This window comes from Pezoporus wallicus, unplaced genomic scaffold, assembly GCF_028554395.1.
Source record: "Pezoporus wallicus isolate ANWC-B61680 ecotype Strahan unplaced genomic scaffold, APGP_CSIRO_Pwel_v1 contig_6897, whole genome shotgun sequence".
Taxonomy (NCBI): domain Eukaryota; kingdom Metazoa; phylum Chordata; class Aves; order Psittaciformes; family Psittacidae; genus Pezoporus; species Pezoporus wallicus.
This window is the reverse complement of record NW_026636510.1, coordinates 633800-660997: the sequence shown is the minus strand read 5'-3', so window position 1 is coordinate 660997 and position 27198 is coordinate 633800. Positions and strand designations below refer to the sequence as shown.

Below are 27198 nucleotides of genomic sequence, written 5' to 3'. Positions count from 1 at the left end.
TGGAAGAGTCTATGCTTTTGACAGTAGAACTAATGGAAGTTGCAAACTCATTTATATTGCAAATCTGCTCTTGGTGAAGGCATGCTGCAAGCATGGCTTTTAGGGCTTGCAAAGTCAAGTGGGATCACCAGATTATATACACATATTGTTGAAAGTGCAGTGTAATAAAACTGTAATGCAGAAAGTAGTAATTTTCTCACTGCCACCAGTAATACTTTTAATGTGCATGTACATAGGTAGAGGCACTGTGATGAACCTAATGATGTATTGGATAGGTTGGATTGGCAACATTTAAATTTTATTGTGGAACCTTGGCCTGTCTTGAAAGCTTCTTTAGGTTAATAATTTGAGTACTTTTCTCACTATTTTTTTTCCACAAGCAGGTTGTGAACATCATAATTTGTTTGAAATACAAGTTAGTTTTCCTTGAAGAGATGAAAACAGGTCATCCTATGACTAAATTAGCGAGGTTAAACATTGGCTGGACTCATGAATCATATTCTTCAGAAATTTCTGGGCTATAGGAAAGCCCCAGCAAAGCTGACGTTCAAACCCAAGAGCTGTGTCTCCAGTCTGCACAGATTTTCTGACTTAAACTGAACACTTCCCTTTTTCTCAACAGCTCTGTTTTTTCTTGTGTGTTTTTTTCTGCATGTGGGAAATGCCACCTGCTCCTTTTTAAATTTTTGAAGAAAGAGTTAAATAAGAAACTGATCCAATTAAATTATAATTTAATAAAACACTTGGGATCTACCAACTTCTTAAGCAACAGGACTTGCAGAAAAAGTGAAATATGGGGTTTGTGACATTTTGTGGCTAGCTGGGGAAGCCCAGGAGTATGAGCATTGCTGGGGCTGATAAACTTTAGACATACATACCCCTGCATTATTGGCATGCAATGGCCACAGCCATGGGTGTAAGAAAGAAAGTGTAGTCTCCAGGTGTCTTCTCACCTTATTAGTGACGTTACCTTCATAGAAATCTTTCCTCACCCTTGTTATCTTCCTCAAATTAATGCTTTCAAAAATACTCTTTTTAGTTCTAGACACTCTGATGTCAAAACATTTCTTCTGTGAATTCTCAACCAGTGCTTCTGGGACGGTCCATGGTGTGACTTACAGGTGGGGCTTTTTGCCTTAAAAGGAGAAATGATTGAGTGTTCTTCCATCCGCTATTAAAGCTTGTCAAGCAAGAGAGAATTTTGAGACATCCAGCAGCCTTCTAAGGCTTACTTCAAACTCCTAACCCACAGGCAATGAAATGCAGAAGGCCCCATATAAATCCTAGTTCTTCAGCTGAAATAAATCTCCCAAGTGTGTATTTACCATCCCAGCTTCAAAAACTAACATGAACAAGCCAGGAACCTTGTCTACTTCAGTGAACCCGGCACCAAATTTAATATTGTACCAGGCCAAGCAAGCGTAAAAAAGCAGAGCAAACTGACTCTGGTCTCCCAGCAGCCATGCTTTTGTACTGAAGGAGCTTTTGAAGTTTTCACTTTGCAACATGGAGGCATTAAATTATCCATCATGTAGGGATGTGCACTGACACTAGAAACAGTAGTAGCAAGTGAAACATAATTATGGTATGTTATCACTGATATACTTTCTCTCCTCTGCCCTCATTGGCACTTCTCTAGCAGATAAGTTCCTTAACCAGCTGCTAGCAGCAGAGAGGTTTTTCTCCCCCAACTTTACCATGCCTTCTGCTTTCCTGCAATCCATCTAAGAACCTTTGCTTCTTTAGCCGTGAAAAGCATCCCATGTGAGACTTCTTCAGCCATTTTAGAGCCCTGTCTCACTACAGAGAAGATAGTGTTCTGTTCCCACATCTGCCCACCCCTCTCCTTCCTAGGCAGAGAGCTCTCTCATGCCACATGCTAATGCCTTAGAGGCATTACAGGAGCCTGCACCCAAAATAGGGTCTGACTGCAGTTATTAACCAAATGTAGATCTAGACAGATCTAGTTTCAAGTTTCTTTGAAAAAGCCTTAAAGATGAAGCTGAAGAATTTTTGAGTGCTCCTCTTTATTGAGAAGTTTACCTCACACAGCTGTCTCACAGTTTGGATATTTTAAACTGGCTGTTGACATGACAAACAGCAAAATCACAGCAAAGTCACATAGAACCATAGACTTATTGGGGTTGAGAAGGATATTTAACAATCATTTAGTCCAGCCCCATCCTTTGAGAAATTCCTTTGACCAACTTAGAAGCTGTTGAATTCTCGGGTTTATGCATGGTATTTCCCTAGCTATCTATTTCCTCTAATTTCCGTAACTGCACACTGGAAGGATGTATTCTCCTCAAAAGACTCTTATCATAGTGCCTAAGATTATTATCTGTGAAAGCAATGTAAACATGAAGTAACAAGCATCCATCATATCTGCTGTGAGATATGGTCTGTGGGGTTTGGTCCAATAGGAAACAAAAAGATTTGGTTGTATAAAGAAATACAGTGAATTTAGATACTCTGGAAATTGTGCTAATGAAACAAACATAGAAACTTGAAATGAGCTCTCTGAGCAACGAAAGAAATATTCATCAAAGTTATATTTAGGATATAGGCATATCTGTGTCTGTGGCTTGCGTCCAGAGCTCATAGGACCCTTCCAGTTTGTTAGATTGAACTTGTATTTTAAACAGTTTAGGTGAAACAGCACGTGAGAGATAAAATAATTGCACAGCAATGCACACTTTCATGATTAAGTATGACCTTTATTATAGAAACAACAATAATAGAAAAATAAAGAGTGTCTTCTCATAGCAAATTATTTTCTAGCAATCACATAGCAAGCTAGAAGTGATCAACAAAACCACCTTCATACACTCAAGATGCCTATCTACATCTCCCTCTTTCAACCAGAATTAACAGCTGTTTTTTTAATTTGTCCACCAGAGAGCAAAAAGAACTGAAAGAAAATAAATCTTGCTTTATAAACTCCTTGGTGATTTGGCTAAGTATGACATCATCACACCCATGGGATACCCTTGGTCTACCTTGGGTGTGCAAGAGACCACAGTGAATGGTCTGGGGTGAGAGTTGCATCAAAGGATCAGGATGCTACATGGACGTGCTCCCCTCCTAATCTGTGTGGCCCCACTGTTTCCTGACCAGCACATGCTTTCCAGTGAGTTAGGCATAGCTTCCCTAATGGGGTACATCATATCATCATTCTGGTTCAGGGATGGGTTGATCTCAGCCTGCAGTTGGGGGAAGAAGTGAGGTGGGGGTGCTGAGACCAACACTGCTGGTCACTCTGGGACCCAGCTGCAACTTTGTCTCCTCCCTGTGCTCTTCTCTCTACTCTCTGGGTACATGGGCTCAAGCTGACTATATGAATGGTTTTGGCATGCAGATTTTTAGGGCAGGTTGGTAACTCACTGTTCCAAGCAGTAAGCAGGTTGTGAACAAGTGTCTGACTATGGCAAAGAGCAGCCCTGGAAGGGAAGCAATCTGCCAGGCTTAGAAAATAATATTTTCATTTACATCCATATCAACAGGAAGCAAAAGAAACTGTCCACTGCTCCCCATGATGTAACTATTATGGCTCACTTAGTATACAACTAGTTTATCAGAAGATCCTCTCCTTTGTGTGGTGTTTTTTTAGGAATTTTTGCTCAAAATCTTTTCTCAGACAAGATGTTTAAAAAAAGTCTAGCAGGACCAAGACCAATTACACCTATAGTCTTCCCACTGGGAGGAGGACCTTAGAGCAACTCCATTAGATAAAAAAGTGCCAGCCAAATATCTTCCTAAATTCTGGCAGAAGATAGAAGTCAGCTATAAAAGCTGCACATGGCAACTCAGGGAGCCGCTGGGCTGTCTAATTCTCATTCAATGTTAAATTCAGAGAGGCAGCACTCCGTGCTATGCTGGCATGCTGACACACCTCTGACACAGGCTACTTGTGTGTTTTATGGTCAGTAAAGGAGGTGACGGCATGTAGCCTGGCCTGCAGGTGAAAGAAAGGCTGAGTTTAGTGGCTGGGATCTCCTGACGCAGTAGAGAATTCTCCAATGGATCCTTTACCGCTGTGAAGCACTAACCTCATTGGATTAATTTTGCTGCATGTTGGCAGCATTTCACGGGAGTATCCAACTGTTTCATCAGTTTATGCCATGTGCACTTCCCCCGTGCTGTTTAAAGCAAGCCCAGAATGTTATTCATCTAGAAAGGACAGTATGCAGCTTCATAAAACCAACAAATAATAGCAATAAAAAGCATAAAAACAAATCAGGTAAACCTGAATCCAAACAATGCTCAATACCAAAGTTTGATTCACTATAGAAAGAAAAAAGTGTGGGGGAAAAAACATTAACCTTGCATTACTGGCAAAAGTGCCAGAGGGCATCACAAGATTAAACACAGAATTATCAGTCATTAAGAACAGTTTTCGCTCTTCATGTTGATACCATATGTTAAAAGACTGAATATTAACATAAAGGGATTTTTCAGTACAGAACATCACAAGAAAACGCTATATCCATATCTGTAGAAGTAACAAACTCTATAGATCATGCAACCTAACAACCCAAAGAACATGTGAAATAGGATTTAGTTTTGAGTGGGAAAGATATCTATTGATCTCTAGTCAGAACATCTTAGGGTCAGATCATGTGTGGTGCTGAGCTTTTTATGCAGTGTTTGTTGCTAAAATGTCCACATGTAGCAGTTTGGGACAGTAACATCACTACTGAATACATAGGCTCGCTTTCAAATGGAAGCTCTTCATAGAATCAACAAAGTTGGATGTATTTACCTTTCCTGCTTGACATGTTATAAATTCTCTTGGTTTAAAAAAGTGAATGTTTTAATCAAGTACAAAAATTTGCTTTCTAAACAATAGATTAACAGTACTAACTAACCCTAAGAACCTTATTAAGAACCTTATTAAGATCTTATTAAGCCCAGGGCCTGAACCATGCCACTGAGTTCAGTGGGCTGCTTGCCCACTAACAGGGGATGAAGGAAGAAGAGTGAAAATAAGCTAGGTAAAGTTCACTGAGCAATATTAAAAGTGCTGGAGCCTTTTACAAAACAATAATTGAAATACTCAAATTTAAGGTTGAGTATTTGGCTGAATACAGTTCAAATCACTGTATCTGTATTAAAGGCTTGAAAGTTCAGTATTCTGTTTCTTCTTCTACTTTACCCCATCATCATATTCAACTGCCTCCCTTGCTCACAGCTGGTTCTGTGCAGAAATGCTTCAAAATTGTCTTTATCTTTCTTACTTATCAGTTTGTTCAGACTCAAAGAGACCATTTCTGGAGACATAATTACTTCCACAGCTACATATTCTGTCAATTATGAAACAGCATGACCATGTTTCCTGCTTGAAGGAGATCAGCATCTTTTAGTAATTGATGGAATGGACAGATTTCTTTTTTTTTCTTAATTTAAATAGGTAAACTCTCAATGATTAAACACTAGTAAAATCTCAAAACTATTTTAAAAATATTTAAGGGAAATTAAACTCACAAGATATCATCATCAGTTTAACCCAGTGAAAATCCAGTGAGGTTCCACCACTATTAGTAACTGGTCAGGATGTGGGTCATTATTTGTGCAAATTAAACAGTTCCCAGCATTTCTACTTTGTTTAGATCCAGATTCAACTGTCAACAAGGATTTTTTTTCAGATTACTTCAGTCTGTCTTTTTTTTAATGGATGCCATTCCACAGTCCTTTTCCAAGCAAAACTTTAACTGGTAAAGTTTAAGCCATTACCCTGACTCCTAAGGGGAAGGTGTGCTCTTATTTAATATTATTTTCTCTTTTGGCAAATTTTCAGATATGATTTCTTATAATTTTGATGTTCTGCAGTGAACAGATTGTGTGGTGCATGCACATGTGTGTCCTTGTGCACATTTGTGCATACGTTTAGCTTTGTAAATGTTTTGTGACAAGGAGATTTTTCCTTGTTACAGCAAAGAGCATCAGCTGAACTTGGTTGCAAAAGCAAGTGTGATACCTTTATCACTTGCTTAGCAGGAAATAGACTACAGAGTGTATCAATTAGTGTTCTTTAAAACAGCTCCAAATTATTTCCATATGAAAATCCAGCTCCTCAGATGTAAGGATGCTGAGTAGCATTCACGTTGGGCAGAGTTTGTCCAAGGCTTGTGCATGCTTTTATTTCCCACAGAAGCCTTGATCATACCACATCATAGTGGATTTCTATTTGTTCATGGACCTTGTGCAGATCTACTGCAATTGTGGCCACTTAATCCCTGGCATTTTCAGTGACCTGGATCTCTCTTCCTGGATTAAGAGAGATCACAGTGCTGCTGTCTCAGTAGAGGGAGTTACAAAGTTCAGTGGCAGGCACTGAATCAGATCTTTGAATAGGTGAAAGGGGGTGATTTATGAGCTCTCACAAGACCACAAAATATTAAGCTTTTTGAATTTATCATGCAAAATCATCTGCCCATGTGTCACAGTGTTTTCAGACCCTCATGTTAGTTTTCTCCACATTGTATGGCAAACATGTTGCAAAGGGATGCTGTGCCTTGAACACCAATTGACAAGCAGGGCAACTTGGCCTGATGTGGCAAGACGGATGCAGTTTCTGCCTCCAAACTCCTGCCCAGTTCTGCTGCATACCTCAGCTGCTTGTCAATCAGCTCCTGAATTGTGCAGTTTGCAGGAGAACATTTCAGGATAAATTTACCATTGTCAGATTGCTCTAATGTGCTGTGCTTTCTGAGGCTGCAGCTCAGGAATTATTGACAAGAAGTTCAGACATATTTGTAGCAGTGCTGAGACAAGCAATGAGAAGTGATAATTTAGGCACATACTGGTCAGGCAGCCCCTGTATGACCTCAGCTGGGTAATCTCTTACTTGCATCCACAGTCATTGCAAACTAGATTTTTTTTTCCTAAAAACACTGCCTCCAGACTAAGAATCACATATTAGTGCTCTGTCCTTGTCAAGGGCTTAATAGGAAAAACAAGGACTTTCAAAATGTAACCCTGTTACATACAAGACTGGTGAGAACTTGCAAATGGAAGTCACACACTTGCCTTGAGACTTCAGCATACAGTGTTCCCACAAGGCTTTCACTGAGCTCTTATTCAACAAAGTTGTCTGTAGCTGTGGATCTCTGGTTTAGTCACTTGAAGGTTGTGTTACTGGAGACATCTATTTTAATAAATCTAAATGCTATCTCTAACAAACCTGATGGATTTTCTGGGGAATAGTGATACTGCTTGCTTTAAGCTATTTTTTGCATCTGACTTGGATTGTATGAACTGCTTACTTTGTTGATAATATAAAGAATTTAAGATCCTCACTTTGGTCCTCTGAACTACAACTGAATTAGATGATAAGAATAGCCTAAAATAGATGGTGTGAGTTCTCTCCTTCCCACCTTAAAGAAATCATTTCCAGAAATATTAGCTTTAAAGACATGGTGTCATCCCTTAAAATCACTTAAAAATGTGGCTTCAGGGTAGTGAGATTGCTAGGTAGAAGCTAAAACTCCTGTGACTTCTCTACTTGCTGTGCACATTTGGAAGCACAAGTGCACCTCAAATACGTTCATATCCTCTTTGTGGCTTTCTTCTGGAAATCAGGAAAGTGGCAAACACGACGACTAACAATCCCAGGATACTCAGGCCCACTGCGATGGGAGCCACTTTGCTGTTTTTATCAGGAAAACATTCTTCTTCTGAAAGTAAAAGCAGGTCAGGAAATGTGTTACAGAGCAATGTACTCCTGGACTATACATCTGCATTCCAGAAAAAATAAAAAGTTGGCAAATACAAGGCAGAATTTCTCAAAACCTTAGTTTTTTGGTTTCTTTTTTCTTTTCCTCTTTCTCCTTCCTGAGCTTTACTTACTACACTTTTATCTGTAGTGAACCTTGCCTCAAAAAAACAACACTCACCCCATTCAAAACAGCTACATGCTTCACTGAAGAATGACTCTGCTCTTTCATGTCTGCAGTAATTGTTTTACCACCAAGACCAGTACATACACATGTAGGAGTAGGAGGCTTTCTTTCTGCTAGCAGATGTGGAGCATCCCATTACAAAGTGTAAGTCTGAAAATAAAGAGCAAGGCATATCCTTCATGGACAAAAACTGTTCCTTTTTACCATCTAACGGCTTCTGCCCAGTAAGAAGAGTCAGACCAGAGAAGGGAGCCCAGCACATCGCTGGTGCAGCAAGGATCCTAGTTAAGTCAGTATTTCCTAAGAAAAATCAAATTCTAATTGTTCTCTGTGTTTAATTCAGGATATTTGTGGATAACTGTGGCTGAGAACATCCAGAGATGCCAGAAGCCTTGGACTTAGTCCAGGGGGTTGCTTTAGTAGTACCATTGTAATCTTATTGCACATATGATAATATCAGAAAAAGTTTTCACAGAATGTTTATGATATTTTTTTTTACACAAATAATATTTTTTAAGAACCATCCAAAGATATACTCACTCTAAACATACCTGTTAGCTACAGAGGGGGAAAATACTGACTTTCTCAACCAGTCCCTACCCAAATGAATATTCAAGTTATCTTCTAATTAAATGGAAACTCATTACTTAAAAATCAACTTCCAGCCTGGGGTAAATTGTCAGCTTTCTTATGGAGAGACTGCACCATCTGCATCACCAATATAAACAGAATATTTATGGAGTGACAATGGTAGAATCAGTCTCAAATTCACAATACAGCAAGTGTAGCCTTGGGAGTGAAATCAAGGTCTGGGAAAGATCACTAATATGTTATCCCAGAACAGGATCAGTCCTCCATCTTCCATCTGATCTATAGGAAGGGTCCTTCCTTGGGCTCCAGGGAAACCGAGATCTCTAGCATGATGCTTTGAGTGGCACCTGAGTAGAAAACTATGCCTTTTGCAGGGTAGCTTGATCAGCTGAACCCCACAGTATATCCCAGCATAGCGATGAATCCAGTTTACAACCATAGAGATTAATCCAGTTTATGAGGGAGATCAAACACCCTCTGCCTCTTTCACTCCCTGTGACTATTCCAAAGTAGATTTCAACAACACTTTAAGACAAAACCCTCTATTGTTATTGTCTAATTCTGATGACTATACTGGCACAGATCATAACTTAGCTTGGCTTTTTGCCAGTGGGAATCTTTATGCTGATGGTGGGCAGTTAGCCCAGGGAGCATGTGGAGTGTATGACATCACGTCACAGCTCCAGAACCTCCACATGGCTCTGCCCAAAATCTGATCCTCTTCCCATTTGATCCAGCTGATGATTTTACGTGATGCAATGTCCCAAAGCCAAAAGCACCAGCATTCTACTAGATGCTGCTTTTTAAAAGCTTTGTCTGGTTAATGTAACTTGCTGTTAAGGAAGTGAGCTGAAAAGTATCTGTATTTTAAAAAATTGCAAAAGCAGGAGATGTTTGAATTGGCCATTTTGCCTTGACAAAACCTTGGACTATGAACTCTAGGAACTGTTTCTGACATACAGAAGTGCAGTTCAGGGGACACTTTTACAGCTTTCCAGACTCAAACAAATAACACTGCTGCAGTCTGTACAAAATTGTAAAGAACTTAAAACCGATGATCACTGGTGTTGTCTTTTTCTTCCCCTTTTAAATATAAGCAAATCAGGAGCAACAGAAGTGAAACTAGCAGTCTTGAGATATGTAAAGGGAGGAGGCTAGTGAAAAGTCATTCCTTTACTGGGGATTTTGTCTTTCCAAATCTGCATAAACAACAGAGGTACGTTAACAGTCTCATAACCATTTTATGGCCACTAGGGAATTATTTCAGAGGTGGAAGCTGCTTTCTCAGCCTGTTGGCTAAGAGCAAAACTAATTTAATTTTGTATATGGTACTGATTAGGTGAGATTAGCCTGACCCTGGGATGGGGAAGGAGGAGCAAAAGAGAGTCTTTCAAAGCTCTGTCCCTGCTAGAGGTGAGGCCCTACCAAAAGCCATAAATGAACTCACTCATGGGAATGTGGGGACCAGACAGGATCTCATGATTTGTTTCAGCTCACTGTTATCCCTTGAAAAAGACCTTGACGAAAATGAGAGCATGAATTGTATTCTCAGTGTGGCTTTTAAAGAAAAGCATGCAAAAAAAGGAAAAAAAGTCTCAAAAAGCCCCATATGTTGTTTCCCATTATATTCCTTTCAGAGTAAAAAAGGCAGCCAAAATGGTGACTTAACAAAAGAAAGAATCAGTCAAACAGAGCCAAACTGAGCCAAAAGTCAGATCTAAAGTAAAAAGGAGACTATAGGGGCAATATTTTTTAATGATGCAGAAAGTCAAATGTCAGAAGGGAATGTTTTATTAGTGCATCTGAAGGGCTGGAGAGCTGATGAGCTTGTCTGTCCACCTGAATTCTTGTATGGAAATGCCCTAAAGGGAAGGCACAGAAATGAGAAGATGCACAGTTTGAAAGCAACCGCAGAGTCCTGTCTAGTCCATCTCTCTGCTTTTGGTAGGATCTTTCATGCATCTCATTAAAAGTACGGCAGTAGACCGTGAGAGTATCCATAATGTGGGGCATGGGAGTTTCCTGGTACACCCAGCAGCCTTGGACCCACAGCCTGGTCAGGTCCTGGCTGCATCGCTGGACAAGAAACAAGGATGACATCTCATTTCCCTGTGGAAAGAACCCCAGGTGTGAGTGTAGGGAAGAAGTTGTTATGAGTCCCAGTACATTCTCCCAGTGTAAGCAATCCAGAGATTAGGGAAGTCAGTACTGGTCCGTCTTCGTCTTTTACTAAGCTACATGGTTGCCTCTGTGGTGCTGCTCAAGAAGGGACAAATTGCAGAGATGAGCGTTACACTCTTTCTGAAACTGTGAGCATGCCAATCATGCTCCTCCTCAGAAGAACATTTCATCATGTCTAGACACAGCTGCTCTGAAAGTATGATCCTGCATTCACAAATATTCCTTATGAATTGGCAGTTTTGCTGCTGCAGCTGTGGGACTTCATGAGTGTCAAGAACCTTGCAAAACAGATAAAATCTGACTATATTGAGAACAGTGTCCTTGAACTGATCTGTATATATTAGAGGTTTGGGCATTGCAATGGTAGTGAACACACCCCTGCTTGCTCAGGGAGAAAATGCATGAAGAATAAAATTGTGGTTGTAGAGCTGAATGAGAAGGTGAAACAGAAGTTACTTAATGCAGGAGGAGAAGATACTTTTCCATCTTCCATAGTTACTAGCACTGTGTTGAAAATGATTCAGAAAAGGGTGAGAAAACAGTATCAGGCAGGTTTCACTATTTAAAACCTATTACAAAGTTGTGATTGCACTATAGGTATTAACAGGATCACCATGTGCATATGGTCATAACCTAGCAGATTATATCTATGAGGCTACCAGAGTGCTGACATGTAAATCCCAGAAGGGTGGAAAAGGTGTCCTCCTTACCTTTTCCAAACTGGTTACCAACAATATCAAACGCCTGCAGCTGCATATTAACAAAGAGTAGCTGGAAGTTCTTCTCCAAATTGAAGGTTTGCTTGCTGGCACACTTAAAGGAATTCCCCAGCTTTGTTGTAAACATCTTCTCTTGTATAGCTCCATAGTAAAGCATACCTGGAGGCCATAAAGACAGATAAAATGAGAACCCACACCAACTGTTGGAACCCACATCTTTCTGAGATGAAATGGAGGATCCATGGTGCTTTGGTAGAGCAGCAGTCACAGATGTGACTAAAGCATGGACCCTTCCCCCCTAAAGTATCAGTTACATTTCTTCCATGTTTAAATGAGTCCAATTCAGCTGAGCTTGGGTCTGAAAAGGTGGCTAAAATTCCAGATGCTTCTTCAAATCATATTTTAACAACTTGAGTCTGCAAGAAGGGGTTAGGATTCTCACAGGAACAGACATCTGTCTTGGGTCTCCAGCACATCTATTTCCAGACAAAACAGAGATACCATCTCTCTATATATATATCATGTATAGCATGGGAATACCTAGTCTGTATTGCTTTATGCATTAAATATGTTTTTAAACGTATTCCCATGTCACAGTACTTTATGGAAATACCACTCAAATTAAATGCATGAAAAGATCTCTAACCTAGGCATATCCTTTATGCATATCCTCCTTTATAAGCAGATATACCAGTTTAAAGCAAAATCATCCACATTACCAACTCTGCATCACTGTATCTCAAGCAAAACTGCTGGCATAACAGCATGCAGCATACTCTTGGTCCCCTTCAGTCAAAATCAGTACACCAGTGTGTACTGATACAGATAGTTCAGTGATTTTTATCCCTGAAAAGATATGGGTTTCCTCAGTGCAAAACGCTGGCGGTGTTCAAGACCAGATTGGACGAAGCCTTGGGTGAGATGGTTTAGTGTGAGATGTCCCTGCCCATGGCAGGGGGTTGGAACTGTATGATCTTAAGGTCCTTTCCAACCCTAACTATTCTATGATTCTAAAAGGACTGCTGGTGGTCTGTGAAATGGCAGCATCTGGCAGAGAGGCAGTAACAAGCAGGCAGGGATAGCAGTGGTTCTTGCCAGCACCACTGGGAGGACTCAAAGTATATTTGAAGATTTTAAAACTTATGATTAAGTGGATTAGTTTGTATTTGCTGCAGTTTGCACTTAGCGATGCACAGGAAAACTGATCATTTAGACTGAGAACATCCCTAGGAGACATGTCATCTGGATCAGCTTTGCTTTTACTTTAATTGCTGTAGATTAGAATAGGCTCCACTTGAGTTAATAGAAATACTCATCAGTGAGAAGAAAACTAGGCACTGAGCTTCCAAAAGCTCAGTGCTATTAGGACACACCTGCTCAAGCTCCTGATTTGCTTTTTTTCTTTCAGGGACAAAAGTCAATCCAAATACTTATGAGTAACAAATGGAGAAGTGACATAACATAGTCGTTAACCTGTCACAGATTTGAAATATTTGGAAGAACTTGTGCAAAATTAATGTCAGATAAAATCTGAAGTGATGGCTTAGAATTTTTCTCTCTGACCTAAACAATGTTCTTTTAGCAGTTCTTGGTATGTCACATCTGGAGCAGCTCCTGACTGTTCAAATGATGAGAAGCAGGGTTGTATCAGAAAAAAGAAAGAAAGAGAAGAGCACAGACAAGGTCTAAGACTTCAGGATGAAGAATCTCACCCTGGGTCCAGTTCTCATTTCTACAAAATCAAGACAAGCCTCCTCTTGATACTGGTGTATTTGAAATCTGGATCCAGCTCTGCATTTCTGTTATCCAGATACTGTATTCATTTAGTACGCTTATTAGATTGGAAAGATGCATCCAGCCAAACTGGAGTCACAGCATTTTTGTGGTTTTGAGGGCTGTTTTATATATTAAATTTAGGTTTCAAGTAATCTCTATTCAGAGAGAGGTGGGGCAGGGACAGTTTTGAGCATAAAAGGAAAATTGAACAATTCTGATAACACTGCATCCTAGTTCCTTCTCTTGCATTTTCATACCATAAGATTTAGATGAATGACATGTTGAAAGCCTGATAAAAAACGTAATTTGCAAAAATCCAGTGTCTTAAAGATATAAAAGCCTATCTCACACCCAGAAGAGTTTAATATGAAATTAAGACAATGCAAAAATCACTAACCTTCAGAAGATGACTGTAACCTGGTCTCAATTTTACTGACATAGTAGCTTGGAGCTTGCTGCAAAAGAAGGTGTATCTTTATTCACAATACGTCCGCATATTTGTGGGGGAAAAAAAAAAAAAATGCAGTTCACCACACCAAAATGGTCACAAAGTGTTTCCCAAAGAAACACATTTTTAAGCTCCACCTTTAGGACCCAAAACCCAACATGCCTGGATGTATTGTTTTTTTGTTTCCAAGTAACTCCATCTAAAAGCTAAGAAGCTGGTGTCATGCATCCACTTCAGCTACATCACCACCTCTGCTCAGTTCAGTGAAACTGAACCATACAGGTGTAGTTTACACAGACTACTAAAGCTAGACATTTGTGTGACGCTTGTGGCAACCAAAAGTAAGAGGGAGTTAAACAAATAGTATACATTGCACAAATTAACAGGCATGTTATAAGGACATTTTATTTTTATTCGCCTGTTCTGCTTTACTGAGAGTCACTACAGTGCTCTCCTGAGCGATCCTGCACTGAATGAATCCATGCTGACCTGCAGTCTGACTGCTTGCAGGATTTAAGCCTGCACCTTCAGAAGGACTTGGGACTCCCAGTGCTGCAGAGCACTTTATGCATAGATGCCCTTTGCATGAGCAAACTGCAGAAAGCAAAAGAGCTTCTGTGTTCTCAGTAATACTCCTACTTAAAGGAATAAAAAGGTGAGGTTAAATATTACCCCTTTTTTGGTGGCAGCTCTAAGTTCTGTTTGGCCACAGTTAGTAACTTGGCTTAGGGAAAACACCTGCTCCTACTTCACGTCTTGTGGGCTGGTTACAAAACTTCCTTTTTTCAAGTTCTTTGCAAAAGGCAGCTGCAGCGGTGAGTACTGAGCCAGCCTCCCACCTCCTGCTACCCTGCACCAGCACCCCAGCCCTGTGGCCTGATCCAGCTCCTCTTTCACCTATGAAAATCAGAAGTGCCACCATGGGAGCACTCCTGGTTCAAAGCAGTTAGGGAGGCTGTGGAGGCCAAACACATAAAAACCAGCAGCAAAATGATTTCATATTAAGTTGACTTTCAAAGAAGTTTGAGGCAAGCCCTGCTCTTCTCTTGAGGCTTATCTTTAAGTGAAGGGCGGATTGTCTAATTCTGTGCCAACAACCACATTTTTCAGGGCAAGACAGGTCAAGTATCTCCTAAAGGTTCATGTCACTCTCCTTAGCACTGCTGCAAGCTGGGGCTTTCATGGGTACTTGAATCATCGGACTTTTTCTAAGGATCCTTGTAACACAGAAAATGCTCACCTTGTTGCAGGAAGCATATATTTAAAGCAAACACTTACAGTCTGAACTGAGCCTTTGTTTTAAAACAGCTCCTGGATTTTTCACCTTACTTTTCCTTTGTAGCTTTTAGAAAACACTCTGCCATAAACTAAAATCAAGACGATTGTTAATTGAAGTCTTTTCTCTTCTCAAGCATTAATGACTTAGGAGTGGTACAATTTGCTGTTGTCTCTTGGACTTTCTATGGAAAAGACTAATTAAGTGCTTGTACTTAATTGTGATTAATTTGGGCTTGGAACCAGGCTGTAACATTGACATTTTGGCTTGATTAATTGAAGGACACAGATCAGCACTGATGGCCAAATTACAGCTCTGAACCCCTATGGAGCTCCAGAACATGGCCTTAATGTGTCACAGAATCCCAAGGGTTGGAAGGGACCTCAAAAGATCATCTAGTCCAACCCCCCTGCAAGAGCAGGGTAACCTAGAGTACCTCACACAGAAACTTGTCCAGGCGGGCCTTGAATATCTCCAATGTAGGAGACTCCACAACCCCCCTGGGCAACCTGTTCCAGTGCTCTGTCACTCTCACGGTAAAGAAACTTTTCCTGATGTTCACATGGAACCTCCTATGCTCCAGTTTACACCCATTGCCCCTTGTCCTATCACTGGACATCACTGAAAAAAACCTAGCTCCATCATCCTGACACTCACCCTTTACATATCTGTAAACATTGATGAGGTCACCCCTCAGTCTCCTCTTCTCCAAGCTAAAGAGTCCCAGCTCCCTCAGCCTCTCCTCATAAGGGAGATGTTCCATTCCCTTAATCATCTTTGTAGCTCTGCGCTGGACTCTTTCAAGCAATTCCCTGTCCTTCTTGAACTGAGGGCCCCAGAACTGGACACAATATTCCAGACGCGGCCTCACCAAGGCAGAGTAGAGGGGGAGGAGAACCTCGCTTGACCTACTAAGCACACCCTTTCTAATGCACCCTAGGATGCCATTGGCCTTCTTGGCCACAAGGGCATATTGCTGGCTCATGGTCATCCTCCTATCCACCAGGACCCCCAGGTCCCTTTCCCCTTCACTACTGTCCAGCAGGTCAGCCCCCAACCTGTACTGGTACATCCCCAGATGCAAGACTCTACACTTGGCTTTGTTGAATTTCATCAAGTTTCTACCCGCCCAACTCTCCAGCCTGTCCAGGTCTCGCTGAATTTGCCATCCTCCAACCCTCAGGCACCTCTCCTGTTTCCCACAGCTTACCAAAGATGATGGAGAGTGGCCCAGCAATGACCTCCACCAGCTCCCTCAGCACCCGCGGGTGTATTCCATCCGGACCCATCGATTTATAGATGTCCAGATTGCTTAACTGATCCCTAACCCAATCCTCATCTACCAAAGTGAACTCCTCCTTTATCCTGACTCCTTCTGGAGCTATAGGAATCTGGGTCCCCTGGGGAGAGTCTGCAGGAGTAAACACAGGCATAGAAGGCATTCAGCACCTCTGCCTTCTTTATATCCTCTGTCTCCAGGGCACCCGCCTCGTTCAGCAGTGGGCCTATATTGCCTCTTGTGTTAGTTTTATCCACTGTGTATTGAAGAAGCCCTTTCTATGGTCCGTAACCCGACTCGCAAGATTAAGTTCCAAAGAGGCCTTAGCTGTCCTAATTGCCTCCCTACATTCTCTAACAACTGTCCTATATTCCCCCCAAGTGGCCAGCCCCTCCTTCCACAATCCATAGATCCTCTTTTTCCGCATGAGTTTGCCCAGCAGTTCCTTGTTTAACCATGCTGCTCTCCTGGCTCCCCTACTTGACTTCCTACCCATTGGGATACTCTGATCCTGAGCTTGGAAGAAGTGGTCCTTGAATGCTGACCAACTATCTTGAGCCCCTTTACCACCTAGTACCCTTTCCCGCAAGACTTCCCTTAGCAATTAATTGAAGAGGCCAAAGTTGGCCCTTCGGAAATCCAGAATTGTGGCCTTGCTAGGTATTCTATTCCTCCCACACGGGATCCTAAACTCCACCATCTCATGGTCACTGCAGCCAAGGCTGCCATTGACCATCACCGCTTCAACCAGACCCTCTGTTGGTGAGTACTAGATCTAGCAGCGCTCCTCTCCTAGTTGGTTTGTCCACCATTTGCATTAAGAAGTTATCATCAATGCACTGGAGGAACCTCCTAGACTGTGAATGATTGGCTGTGCAAGTCTTCCAGCAAATATCGGGGTAGTTAAAATCCCCCATGAGGACCAAGGCATGTAGTCGTGAGGCTGCTTTCAGTTGCCTGTAGAAAGCCTCATCAACTCCTTCCTCCTGATCAGCAGGTCTACAATAGACCCCCACAGCTGTATCACCCGTACCAGCCTGTCCCTTAATTCGTACTCACAGACTTCCCACTTGCTCCTCATCTGCCCCTGGACAGAACTCAATACATTCTAGTCTCTCTCTCTCTCTCACATAAAGAGCAACTCCACCACCTCGCTTTGCTGACCTATCTTTCCTAAAAAGGACACAGTCATCCATGACCACATTCCAGTCATGTGAGCTGTCCCACCATGTCTCTGTAATTGCCACCAGGTCATAACCTTTAGACAGCACACGGACTTCTAACTCCTCCTGTTTATTCCCCATGCTGCGTGCATTGGTGTACAGGCATTTCAGGGAGCGAGCTGAGCACGCTACTGGCACCCTTGGGAGGCAGGAGGCCTTCTGGTCTTCATTAATACTAGAACAATGCCCCACTGGTTCAAACCCAGCTACAACCCCCTTGCACTTTGAATCTAACCTAGAGCTCTGTGAGTGAGCTCTGCTAACTCTTGCCCTGGTACCTTTTTTCCCCTGAGGAGCAGGATCTAAACAACTATCCTTTCCCTCAAATGAAACAATAGATTGAGAGTCCTCCCTAGTCCGCCATCCTTCAAGCCCTAGCATGTTTCTCTTGGGCTTGTCCCTAACAGGCCCAGTTATCTCTCCTTCCCCCTTCCTACCTAGTTTAAAGCCCTGTCAATGAGCCCTGCTAACTCCTGCCTCAAAAACCTTCTCCCCCTCTGGGACCGGTGTATCCCACCTGTCACCAGCAAACCAGGTGTCTCATATAGCAGCCCATGATTGAAAAACCCAAAACCCTGCCTTTGGCACCAGTCACGCAGCCATACATTAATCTGCAGGCTCTTCCTATTTATCTCTTCACCCTTGCTTGTAACAGGTATGGAGGCAAACACCACCTGCACTCCAGACCCTCTAACCAGCTGTCCCAGGGCCCTGAAGTCTCTCTTCATCACCCTTGCCCTCCTTGTAATAATTTCATCACTGCCAACCTGAAAAACCAGCAGCGGATAGTAGTCAGAGGGCTGCACCAGATCAGAGCTTCCTTTTAACATCTCCAATCTGAGCCCCAGGTAGGCAGCAGACTTCCCTGTGGGATGGATCTGGTCGACAAATGGGCCCTTCTGTTCCCCTCAGAAGGGAGTCACCCACCACAATTACTCTTCTTTTCTTCTTGGTTGAGGAAGTTCTAAGGCATGGGGGTGAGTGACAAGCCCTAGGTGACTCACTAGATAGATCTACCCCTTCATCTCCATTTACCTGGCCCTGTAGTTCCAAGACCTAGTGGACAACAAGGATGACCATGAGCCAACACTGTGCCCTTGTGGCTAAGAAGGCCAATGGCATCCTGGGGTGTATTAGAAGGGCGGTGGTTAGTAGGTCGAGAGAGGTCCTCCTTCCCCTCTACTCTGCCCTGGTGAGACCGCATCTGGAGTATTGTGTCCAGTTCTGGGCCCCTCAGTTCAAGAAGGACAGGGAGCTGCTGGAGAGAGTCCAGCGCAGGGCAACTAAGATGATTAAGGGAGTGGAGCATCTCCCTTATGAGGAAAGACTGAGGGAGCTGGGTCTCTATAGTTTGGAGAAGAGGAGACTGAGGGGTGACCTTATCAGTGTCTATAAATATATAAAGGGGGAGTGTCACGAGGACTGAGCCAGGCTCTACTCGGTGGCAAACAATGATAGGACAAGGGGTAATGGGTACAAACTGGAACACAAGAGGTTCCACTTAAACTTGAGAAGAAACTTCTTCTCAGTGAGGGTGACGGAACACTGGAACAGGCTGCCCAGGGAGGTTGTGGAGTCTCCTTCCCTGGAGACATTCAAAACCCGCCTGGACGCATTCCTGTGTAACATTATCTAGGTGTTCCTGCTCCGGCAGGGGGATTGGACTAGATGATCTTTCGAGGTCCCTTCCAATCTCTAACATACTGTGATACTGTGATACTGTGACCTCGTACCTGTTATTCAAGGGCAACTGGGAGGGAGAAAGGGATTGCGAGAGTAATGCATGTAACGTTCATTCAGAGTTTGATGGGATCCAAACCACACTGTATTCCTCCCTGCCCATTAATAACTTTATACATAGTATTAATTTCTGTTGTTAGCTCTGCTGGCATTACCACCCAGCCATATTAGCTTTCAGATAAATAGTACTGCACACTGCCTCCCAGAATGTGTAAACAATGCAAATGTCTGAGGAAGCAAGAGTATGGCTGCACTCAGCCATTTTCTCCTGTGGTTACCACAATAGCAACAGCACTTTTGGTAGCTTATGTTAAAGCCTCAGCCACGTATGATGCAGTCCCATTGGGAACATGGTATCAACAGACACAATGTCAAAAACAAAGCTCGTTTTCCTGCCATGTAAGTACGGCCTCTCTCTTGCCCAAGTTTCTCTGTGTACTTATAAGTCTCCTTGGTGTGGTACATTTTAAGGGCACTTATCTACAATTTTGCTGTTGTAGTTCACTTGTTTGGAATTTTCCACTGAGTAATTAGACAAAATTAGTCCCTTTCAGCTGTGGATGGGCTGTGGCTCCTTGACACTTACAACTGCACAGACTGCCCTTTCAATTTAACAACCACAGTTGGCTTTTGGCTATGCAGATGTGATACTTGGCGTTTATGGGAAGCAAACGACTAACCTCACCTGTATTCAAGTGGTCCTTGAGACACCATTTTAGAGGAGCAATTTGATAGTTTGAGTCAGAGTTCCCAGCACACGTACCTTAGTCATCTGCAGGGACTACAGTCCCAAACCTGTTCCCTCTGTTTTGCTCCAATTCAAACAGCACTTTCTATCAGAGAATGGCAAGGCACTGTACTTACCCTTCATTGCATATATGAACCTTTCCAAATTGAAAGTTCAACTAGATGAGACATGATTTAACATTGAAGTTAGCCCTGCTCTGAGCAGGGGGTTGGACTAAGTGGCCTCCAAAAGTATTTTCCAACCTGAATTACTCTGTGGTTCTGTGACTCTAGCCTCTTGGGAAGGACTGGAATAATAGTGCCTTATATACAGGTCAAAACTAGCATAGAGATAGATGAAATGCCTTTCACACAGTGCAAACTGGTTTAAAGGCAGTCTAAACTCCACCTTCCCAGTCCTAAACACTCCGTCTCTCTAAATGCAACAATTACCTTTACAAAGGTGAAGTTTACAAACCCTCCACTGAAAGTTATGTTCAGTTCAGACTGCACCATTCCACAGCTTCCAAATGTCTGTGTCACATTGGGGATGACAGTCATGTACTCCATCTGCTTCTGTGGAGAGAAGAGACATTGCAGGGCTGCTGATGAAAAGGAGAAGGGAAGATTAATAAGAAAAAGATACTTATAGCTGCATTTTTTTTTCCCCCAGACAGGCTCTGGGGCTAAATGAACAGGCCAGTGGTGGTAGCAGCCTAATTGCTGTCTGCCAGGGTTGTTCCCTGCTCCTGAGCCAGCACTAGTACTTGTCTGACACATCACCAACCTGTTCCAGTGTGTAAGACAGCAGAAAGTAATAGTTTTCTGCTCATTCAGTGAACTGATACAATTCAGAGCAGGATTAGGTGAGTGCCAGTGGTAATTTAAAGAGGGGGAGAAGTGGGAAATCGTGCCTGAAGGCAGAGGAAAGATCAAGACAGTGGCAGATAAGGGTTTAATTGCCTTTGACATGTGCTGCTCCTCATATCACTCTGGCCTCTTATGTCCTGCATAGTTCATCTCTAGCACCTATCAACCCACACTGTAGTCTGAAAGGAAAGCTCTGCAGCCCTGAATACAGTTTGGCTCCTTCAGTCTCATCTCAAACACACATTACTTTTGTAATAAGCATCTCACCATGGTCTGGTGAGGCTGGGAATCACGCTTTCCTTCTGGCTACTGTCATGAAGAGGGATGAAGAATACTTTTACCAATATTAGATATGTAAGAAACTTTCAAACCCCAAATATGTAATGGGTTTGGCCCAAGGCATATGAAGTTCAGAGCCTGAGCCTGTAACCCCACATATTGTATTAATGGAGGCTACAAAACTAAAGTCTGACTGACATAATCACACTTTCAGGTTTTATGACATCTTTTGCTGGACTATTCATGCCATTCACCACAGCTAAGAGAAGGTACCAGCTGCCCAGCACCCTGCTCCGGTCCAGCCTGGCAGTTTCTGTGATCCTAAAATCTTCATGTGTCAGTACCAGGGCAACCCATCCCCGGATCCAAGTCTGTGAACTGATAATTTCTTGCTTTCGTTGCAACTCACAATGTCAAGCCCTTCACTGAAGTCAACTCAGATTTTAACTAGTCTCCCATTCTAGAAAACACAAATAATAGAAGGCTGATCTACTCCCCCAGTACTGCTACTGCACATACATCAGTGAAAGAAGAAAGCACCCATATGACCCACTGATATCATCATACAAGCCAAAGTGCAGCAACCAAGATGCTGTGGCACAGAAAGGCCTTAGACTGGTAGCAAACCACTTATTTTTATCATACAAGCTACCTCCTGAAAATTGCTTTGTAAAGAATCAATTCCAGCTAATGAAGAAACCTTGTAATTAAGTCATCACAAAGCTCAGCCTTGTGCTTCCACCTCACCTTCTGTGCATTTTGAGCCATCAGCTGCAAACCCATGACTGCTTTGATGCAGGTCCTGTTCCCACTGGAAATGGTGTATATACCAGTGGGGATGGGAGAAGGCTGAGGTGCAAGAGTGGGTCTTGTTGTCATCATAGTAGATGGGATGGCTGTTCGAGTCCCTGGATGAATGGTTGTTGCATTTGTCATGGCTGGGGCTATTGAACTTTCAGGTAGCGTTGTTTGATTTCCAGATCCTGTGGTGGGCTTTACAGTTTGCATGGTGGCTGCTGTAGTATTTATGGCAATAGCTGTCATTTGTGTATTTGGTGTTGTATGTTTTATGGTTGTGTTTGTGGCTGCTGCTGTTATTTCTGCGCTCACACATGCTCTGTCTTGCTTGGTGGAGGACACAGGGTGTGTGGTTGCATTCTTCACAAGTGTAACTGTTTCCATTGCCTGGGTTGTAGTCTGACCAGCTGCAGTTGTGTTGTCTGCTGATATTGTGGATACCACCATGGGAGATTTCTGGCTGATCACTTGAGTGGTGGTGGCTGCTGCCTGGTCTGTCGTGTGATGGCCTGGTGCTGTTGTTACCTGGCGCTGGTCTGTTGATTGCACAGTTGTTCTATGGCTCATGGATGTTGTTTTAAGAGAGCCTGCGCTGTTAAAACGAACTGTGGTACCTTGATGGGATGACGAATGATGACGGGGGTGTGGCTGAGATGTAGCTGTATGTGGGAAGGATACTGTTTCTGGAGACACCTTGACCCCTAAGGCCACTTCAGCAAAGCAGGAGGAAAATGCTGCAAAGAAACAAGTAAGTCAGTAGTCTGAAAGCCTTTATGTTTGACGTTTCTGCTGATACCTACAACATAATTGCATTGAATTTTCTATCAAATGGCCAATATGATTTAATTCTTCATTTGGCTCCAGTCATGATAGGAGAGTAAAAGCAGACGTGCTGTAGGACTATCTGTAACTTTTCACCACTCTCCCAATCTTCACACCTCTGAATAAACCCACTGCAGTGAAGCACATTGGCTCCCAGGTCCCTGCATTACTGTTACGGCTGAAGAAGCCAAAAGATGCCAGAGGTGTAAGCAGACCTTGCACAATCCCCAGACAGCACAAGAATTCTCTTGAAGGCAGTAGTACAGCAAGATTTGATAGAAGCAAATTATTAGGACCTAAGGCAGATGAAGTGTGTGTAACAGGGGAAATGGTGGTGGGTTACTTACCAACAAAGCATGGGGAAACGGGACATTTTTTATGCATGAAGGAAGTGAGGCAGTGTAATGGCCTTACAGCGATTCACAACTGGTCTGGGAAACTGGTCTGGGAGACAAGGAAAGTCCAGATATTTATTTATGGTTTTGCTGTAGCCAGGCCAGCTTGAAAGCCGAAGTTCTTCCTCCAGGAGGTATCCAAGAGGATGCTCCAAACAAGTAAAAACTTTTTAGTGATGGGCTTTCAGCAGTGAGAAACACATTTCAGGGTCCAGCATCCAGGGGCATTTGGACCACATCTGGAAATAGTCACAGCACCAAAATTACACTTCCATCTTATACCATTTACAGAAACATGTCCCTTGCAGAGCTGAAAAGAAAGTATCTGGCTCCTAAATAACAAAGTGAAGAAAAATTGGCAAAAGTACATTGAAGAGTAGATGAAGGTCACAACTCTTCTGCTTGAGCCTGTCATTATAAATATGCAAGAAGACCCTGTAAAGACAAGGTCAAGCTAAAAGAAATCACAAATCACTGATTTATATGAATTCGCTGATGTGCATGAAGCTTCAGGTGTAGTTAAATGCTTTTCTAAATTAGCTTGAGGACAGAGCTGAATTCTCTCTTTTTGAGAGAGAAGGGACCTGTGCTGTAACAAACTTGACTGCCAGTGTAGCTGCTATCAATCATCAAAGAAGTGCAACTTGATAACAGTTGAAAAGACACAAAAATAACAGGACAGATTCCCCTGATTGCAAATTTTATCAGAAGGAACCTAAAAATGCCATAATTAATATGATACTTTAGTTCTTTTTCTCACTTTCCTTTAGTCTTTACCACACCTTATGGCAGAGCTGAAATGCAGGTAAATTCTCTTTCTCTGTGTGCTGGTGGAAAACCAGAGCAGTTGCCGTATACCAGACATAGGTAGCCTCAGCTAAATGTGTTACCACAATAAAAACAAAAAAGAAGTTGCCATTTTCACCTTTTTTTTTTCCCTGTAAGACTGCACAATAAACTACCTTTAAATTTACACGTCTTAAATAGTCAGTACTTCTTAGCTTTTTACTCAACAGATCGGTTTTGATTACTGACCAGATAACACTTATCTTAGAGACAGGGAGAGAAACATTATTTCACTGACATTTGGATGCTAGCCACAGCTTTTAAATGAAACTTTATACTCCCCAAAAGATCATTTCAACATAACTATTTTTCATTACAGAAACATTCAGCCTGATGGGGTCACTGAGGACTAAAGTCAGAAATGTCTTTGGAGTGGCCTATAGCTCATGGTCACCAGGCGACCTGCCAGCTCCTCCAGCCCCCCACAGCTCTCTCAGGCATTTGAAGTTTCTGTCAGGGCACAGTCACACTGCTAAACCTGTTGGCCTGGGTCATCTTCTCAAGAGGCATTCAGCCACACGAGCTCCCAGGGATAGGTAAGAATTGTCGACTGTTCTCTGGTTGCACCTAATGATCTTTGCTCTTCCTGGGTAGCTGTTGGAGGTAGTTGAGTAGCTCTGCTGAGTGAAGGGGCAGGTGGGCCTATGGGATGCCATTCCTACCCTCCTGCTAAGGTCTGAAAGGTTTCACCATGGCTCCCTCATCATTGTAGCATTGCATCTCAGGAAGTCTGGAACATCTCAGAGAAGGAGCCACCTGAACAGCTCTTCATACCCAGCCCCTTTCACAGCTCTGCCATTAAAGAACAACAAATACTCGCAGCTCTGCATCCCAGATGCAGTTAATCTCCCCAGTTTGGTTTTGGTTTGCCTTTTTTTTTTTTATGAAGCCAGTTCAAAACGTCATACACCAAACATTTTGCTCAAGGGATGCATGCTCCCTGGGGTGTGTCTTCCTGGAGCAAGCTGCAATCTCCTCATCACACCTTGGCTTCAAAGTTGTAAGCTACAAATGCCGAGGGCTGTGTTTCTGCCCAGCAAGTCTCTTTGCATGTGATGCTCCAGAATAAGCCCCTCAGAAAAGGATCGGAGATTCACTGTTTCCAGTCTGTGCCTGGAGCCCTCATTTTTGTGCTCTGGTGAAAAATTTTAGTCAATGCCAGCAAAAGAATAACGGTGCTCTGCTCCCAGGCATTCAATGGAAAAGTGGAGCACTCAATGCCATGATCTGGCTGTGACATTTCTCAGCCTGCTGTCCTGTAACGGAGTGGATGAAAAAAACTCACTGAGGACTTTTTCCCCTTCTTCTTTAACCGCACACTCATACTGCTCAGCCACCCAGCGGGTCTGTTCCGCTTTATGCTGCCCAGAAGAAATGCCCGTGTTTAGCTGGCTGGTTTTGTGTGGACACAAAAACCTGACCCAGCTCCTACAATCACTGAAAACACTCTCACCAGCACAATCTGCTTTGATCTGAGTCCCTGAGGAGCTGAAAAAGCCCCAAGATTTCCTGAGAGGTTTCAGTACTGTCACAGTTTCCCTTTAACATGGGAGCCATTTCTTAAGCATCCAACCCATTAGACCTTTATCCTTTAAACTCTGACTATGTGTAATTCCCTACCTGCACAGAAAGACTTGACTTTGTGGCATTAATAAACCTTTATAAGGAATGATCAAAAATGGATAAGGAGCTGAGGAAACAAGCTCTTTCTGCCCTTTCTGGTCAAAAAGGTCCTTGTTGACACTAAGTTATTAGTGTTACTTCCTCAGTCTGATTCTTGCTCTCCTTTCATGTATATGTTTGGAAGCTACTTCAACAGACTCTGTCTATGAAGTGGTTGCAGGAAAGCAGAGCAGATAACAGCGTGAGATGCTTATGGTTGAGCCCCTGAGCTTTTTCCCTGTTCACTTCACTGGGAGGGGGACAGAAGTTGTTACTTGTTTGATCCCTGTGTGCCAATGGCAAAGCCCACTGCAGAAATCCAGTGCCCCACCAGTGAGCTCAAACCTTTAGCCATTACACAGATTAAGTCAAACTCTTTCTCAATCTGGCAGATCTTGTACTGCTGGGGGTGCTGAGGGATGACTTCACATGCTGGGTCACATCCTTCGTCAGGCTGGCTCCACAGATTCACAGAGCAGCACTAAGGATTGGAGGGTGACTGTGATGTGGTTTGTCACTGAAATAAGCCCCAGCCTGCCTTTTCCAAGCCTCTACCTCACTCTTGCTTTCCTGATCATGCTCTCCATCTTGCAATGCAGTCAAATTACTCAAGCAGCGCTTCCTTAGTTCTTATTCTGCTTGTCAGTTCTGCTGGTCTGGAAATAATTTTTAATTAAGAAAAGCAAGCCCAAAAAAGTCTGCTTCTAATACTATTTTGAACTCACTCCATCACACGGTCAGAGTTCATCACCACAGACTGCAAGGGAAAATTCACAGGAAAATATCAGATCAACTATATCAGCTGCAGTGAAATCTATTTCTACTTATTTCTTAGCAGTGGGACTTTACTAAAAGCCCTTAGTGCTAGCAACAAAACTATTTAAATTTTTCAGTCTGTTAGGTGCTGTCCTGACTGCAAGGAAACAAAGCCAGCATGGTCTACCTCATTTTCCTCATAGAAATGGTGGAGGATATTACTCACCACAGGTGAAGGCTAGCAAGATGAATTGCCATGTGCTCCTCCCCATGGCCAGCAGGTTTGAGAGACGCTGCTTCTCGCTGTGGAGCAAATGGAAAGGAGATCAAGGTTTCCTGGGGGCTGGAAAGTTTCACTTGGTGCAGGGAGTGCTCAGTCACATGGCTGGAAAGGAGGTGGGGAGAGAGGGGGAGACCGTGCCTCTCATCTGTAAACTACTGCAGAAGAAAATGAATTATGGTTAGTACAGGAAGTGAAAACAGAAGGGACTGCTGGGCTAACTGCGGGGAGAACAGGCTTTCACTCTCCAGCTGAGAGCTGGGGCATTCTGCAAGCCACATACAGCTTCACGCACCTCTCTCCGGTTTCATAACCAGGTGCAGACTGCAGCTGTGCCCCAGTGGAAGGATACAACCTGTAAATCAGTGCTTTTCCTGTGTTCTTTTTAAAATGTACTTTCCTTAGGGCCAAATTCATTCTTCTATACTAAGGCACAGAAGGGAGAGGTGTGATCCTGAGCCAACTCCACAGAGCACCTGCTAAAAGCAAGACAAGGCTGAGCAAAGCCCCAAACGCGCTTTGCCCATCTAGGGACTGTCAGCAGCCTTTGCTGTCTGGTTCAGCCCTGCTCCAGGAGCTAAGCTTGTAGAAGGTGGATCAGCTGTGGTGACTCACCATTAGTCTTGCATC

At 42.9% G+C, this 27198-nt stretch overlaps 1 protein-coding gene across 3 annotated transcripts; it reads right to left on the bottom strand.

Moving 5' to 3' along the window:
* Positions 1-4903: 4903 nt before the first annotated feature.
* On the bottom strand, positions 4904-26829 carry LAMP3 (lysosomal associated membrane protein 3). 3 transcript variants are annotated; one of them, XM_057400412.1, is made up of 6 exons: positions 26515-26820; positions 21757-22541; positions 20314-20436; positions 13566-13623; positions 11384-11551; positions 4904-7676 (listed from the first exon to the last, which is right to left on the bottom strand). In XM_057400412.1, exons 1-6 carry the CDS (start codon positions 26558-26560, stop codon positions 7537-7539), a joined length of 1320 nt encoding a protein of 439 aa, XP_057256395.1. In that variant the 5' UTR covers positions 26561-26820; the 3' UTR covers positions 4904-7536. The 3 variants fall into 3 exon arrangements, with proteins under 3 accessions (XP_057256395.1, XP_057256396.1, XP_057256398.1); XM_057400413.1 differs by lacking the exon at positions 4904-7676 and adding an exon at positions 10193-10568 and having other exon boundaries at positions 26515-26829; XM_057400415.1 differs by lacking the exon at positions 4904-7676 and adding an exon at positions 10469-10601 and having other exon boundaries at positions 26515-26826.
* Positions 26830-27198: the final 369 nt, after the last annotated feature.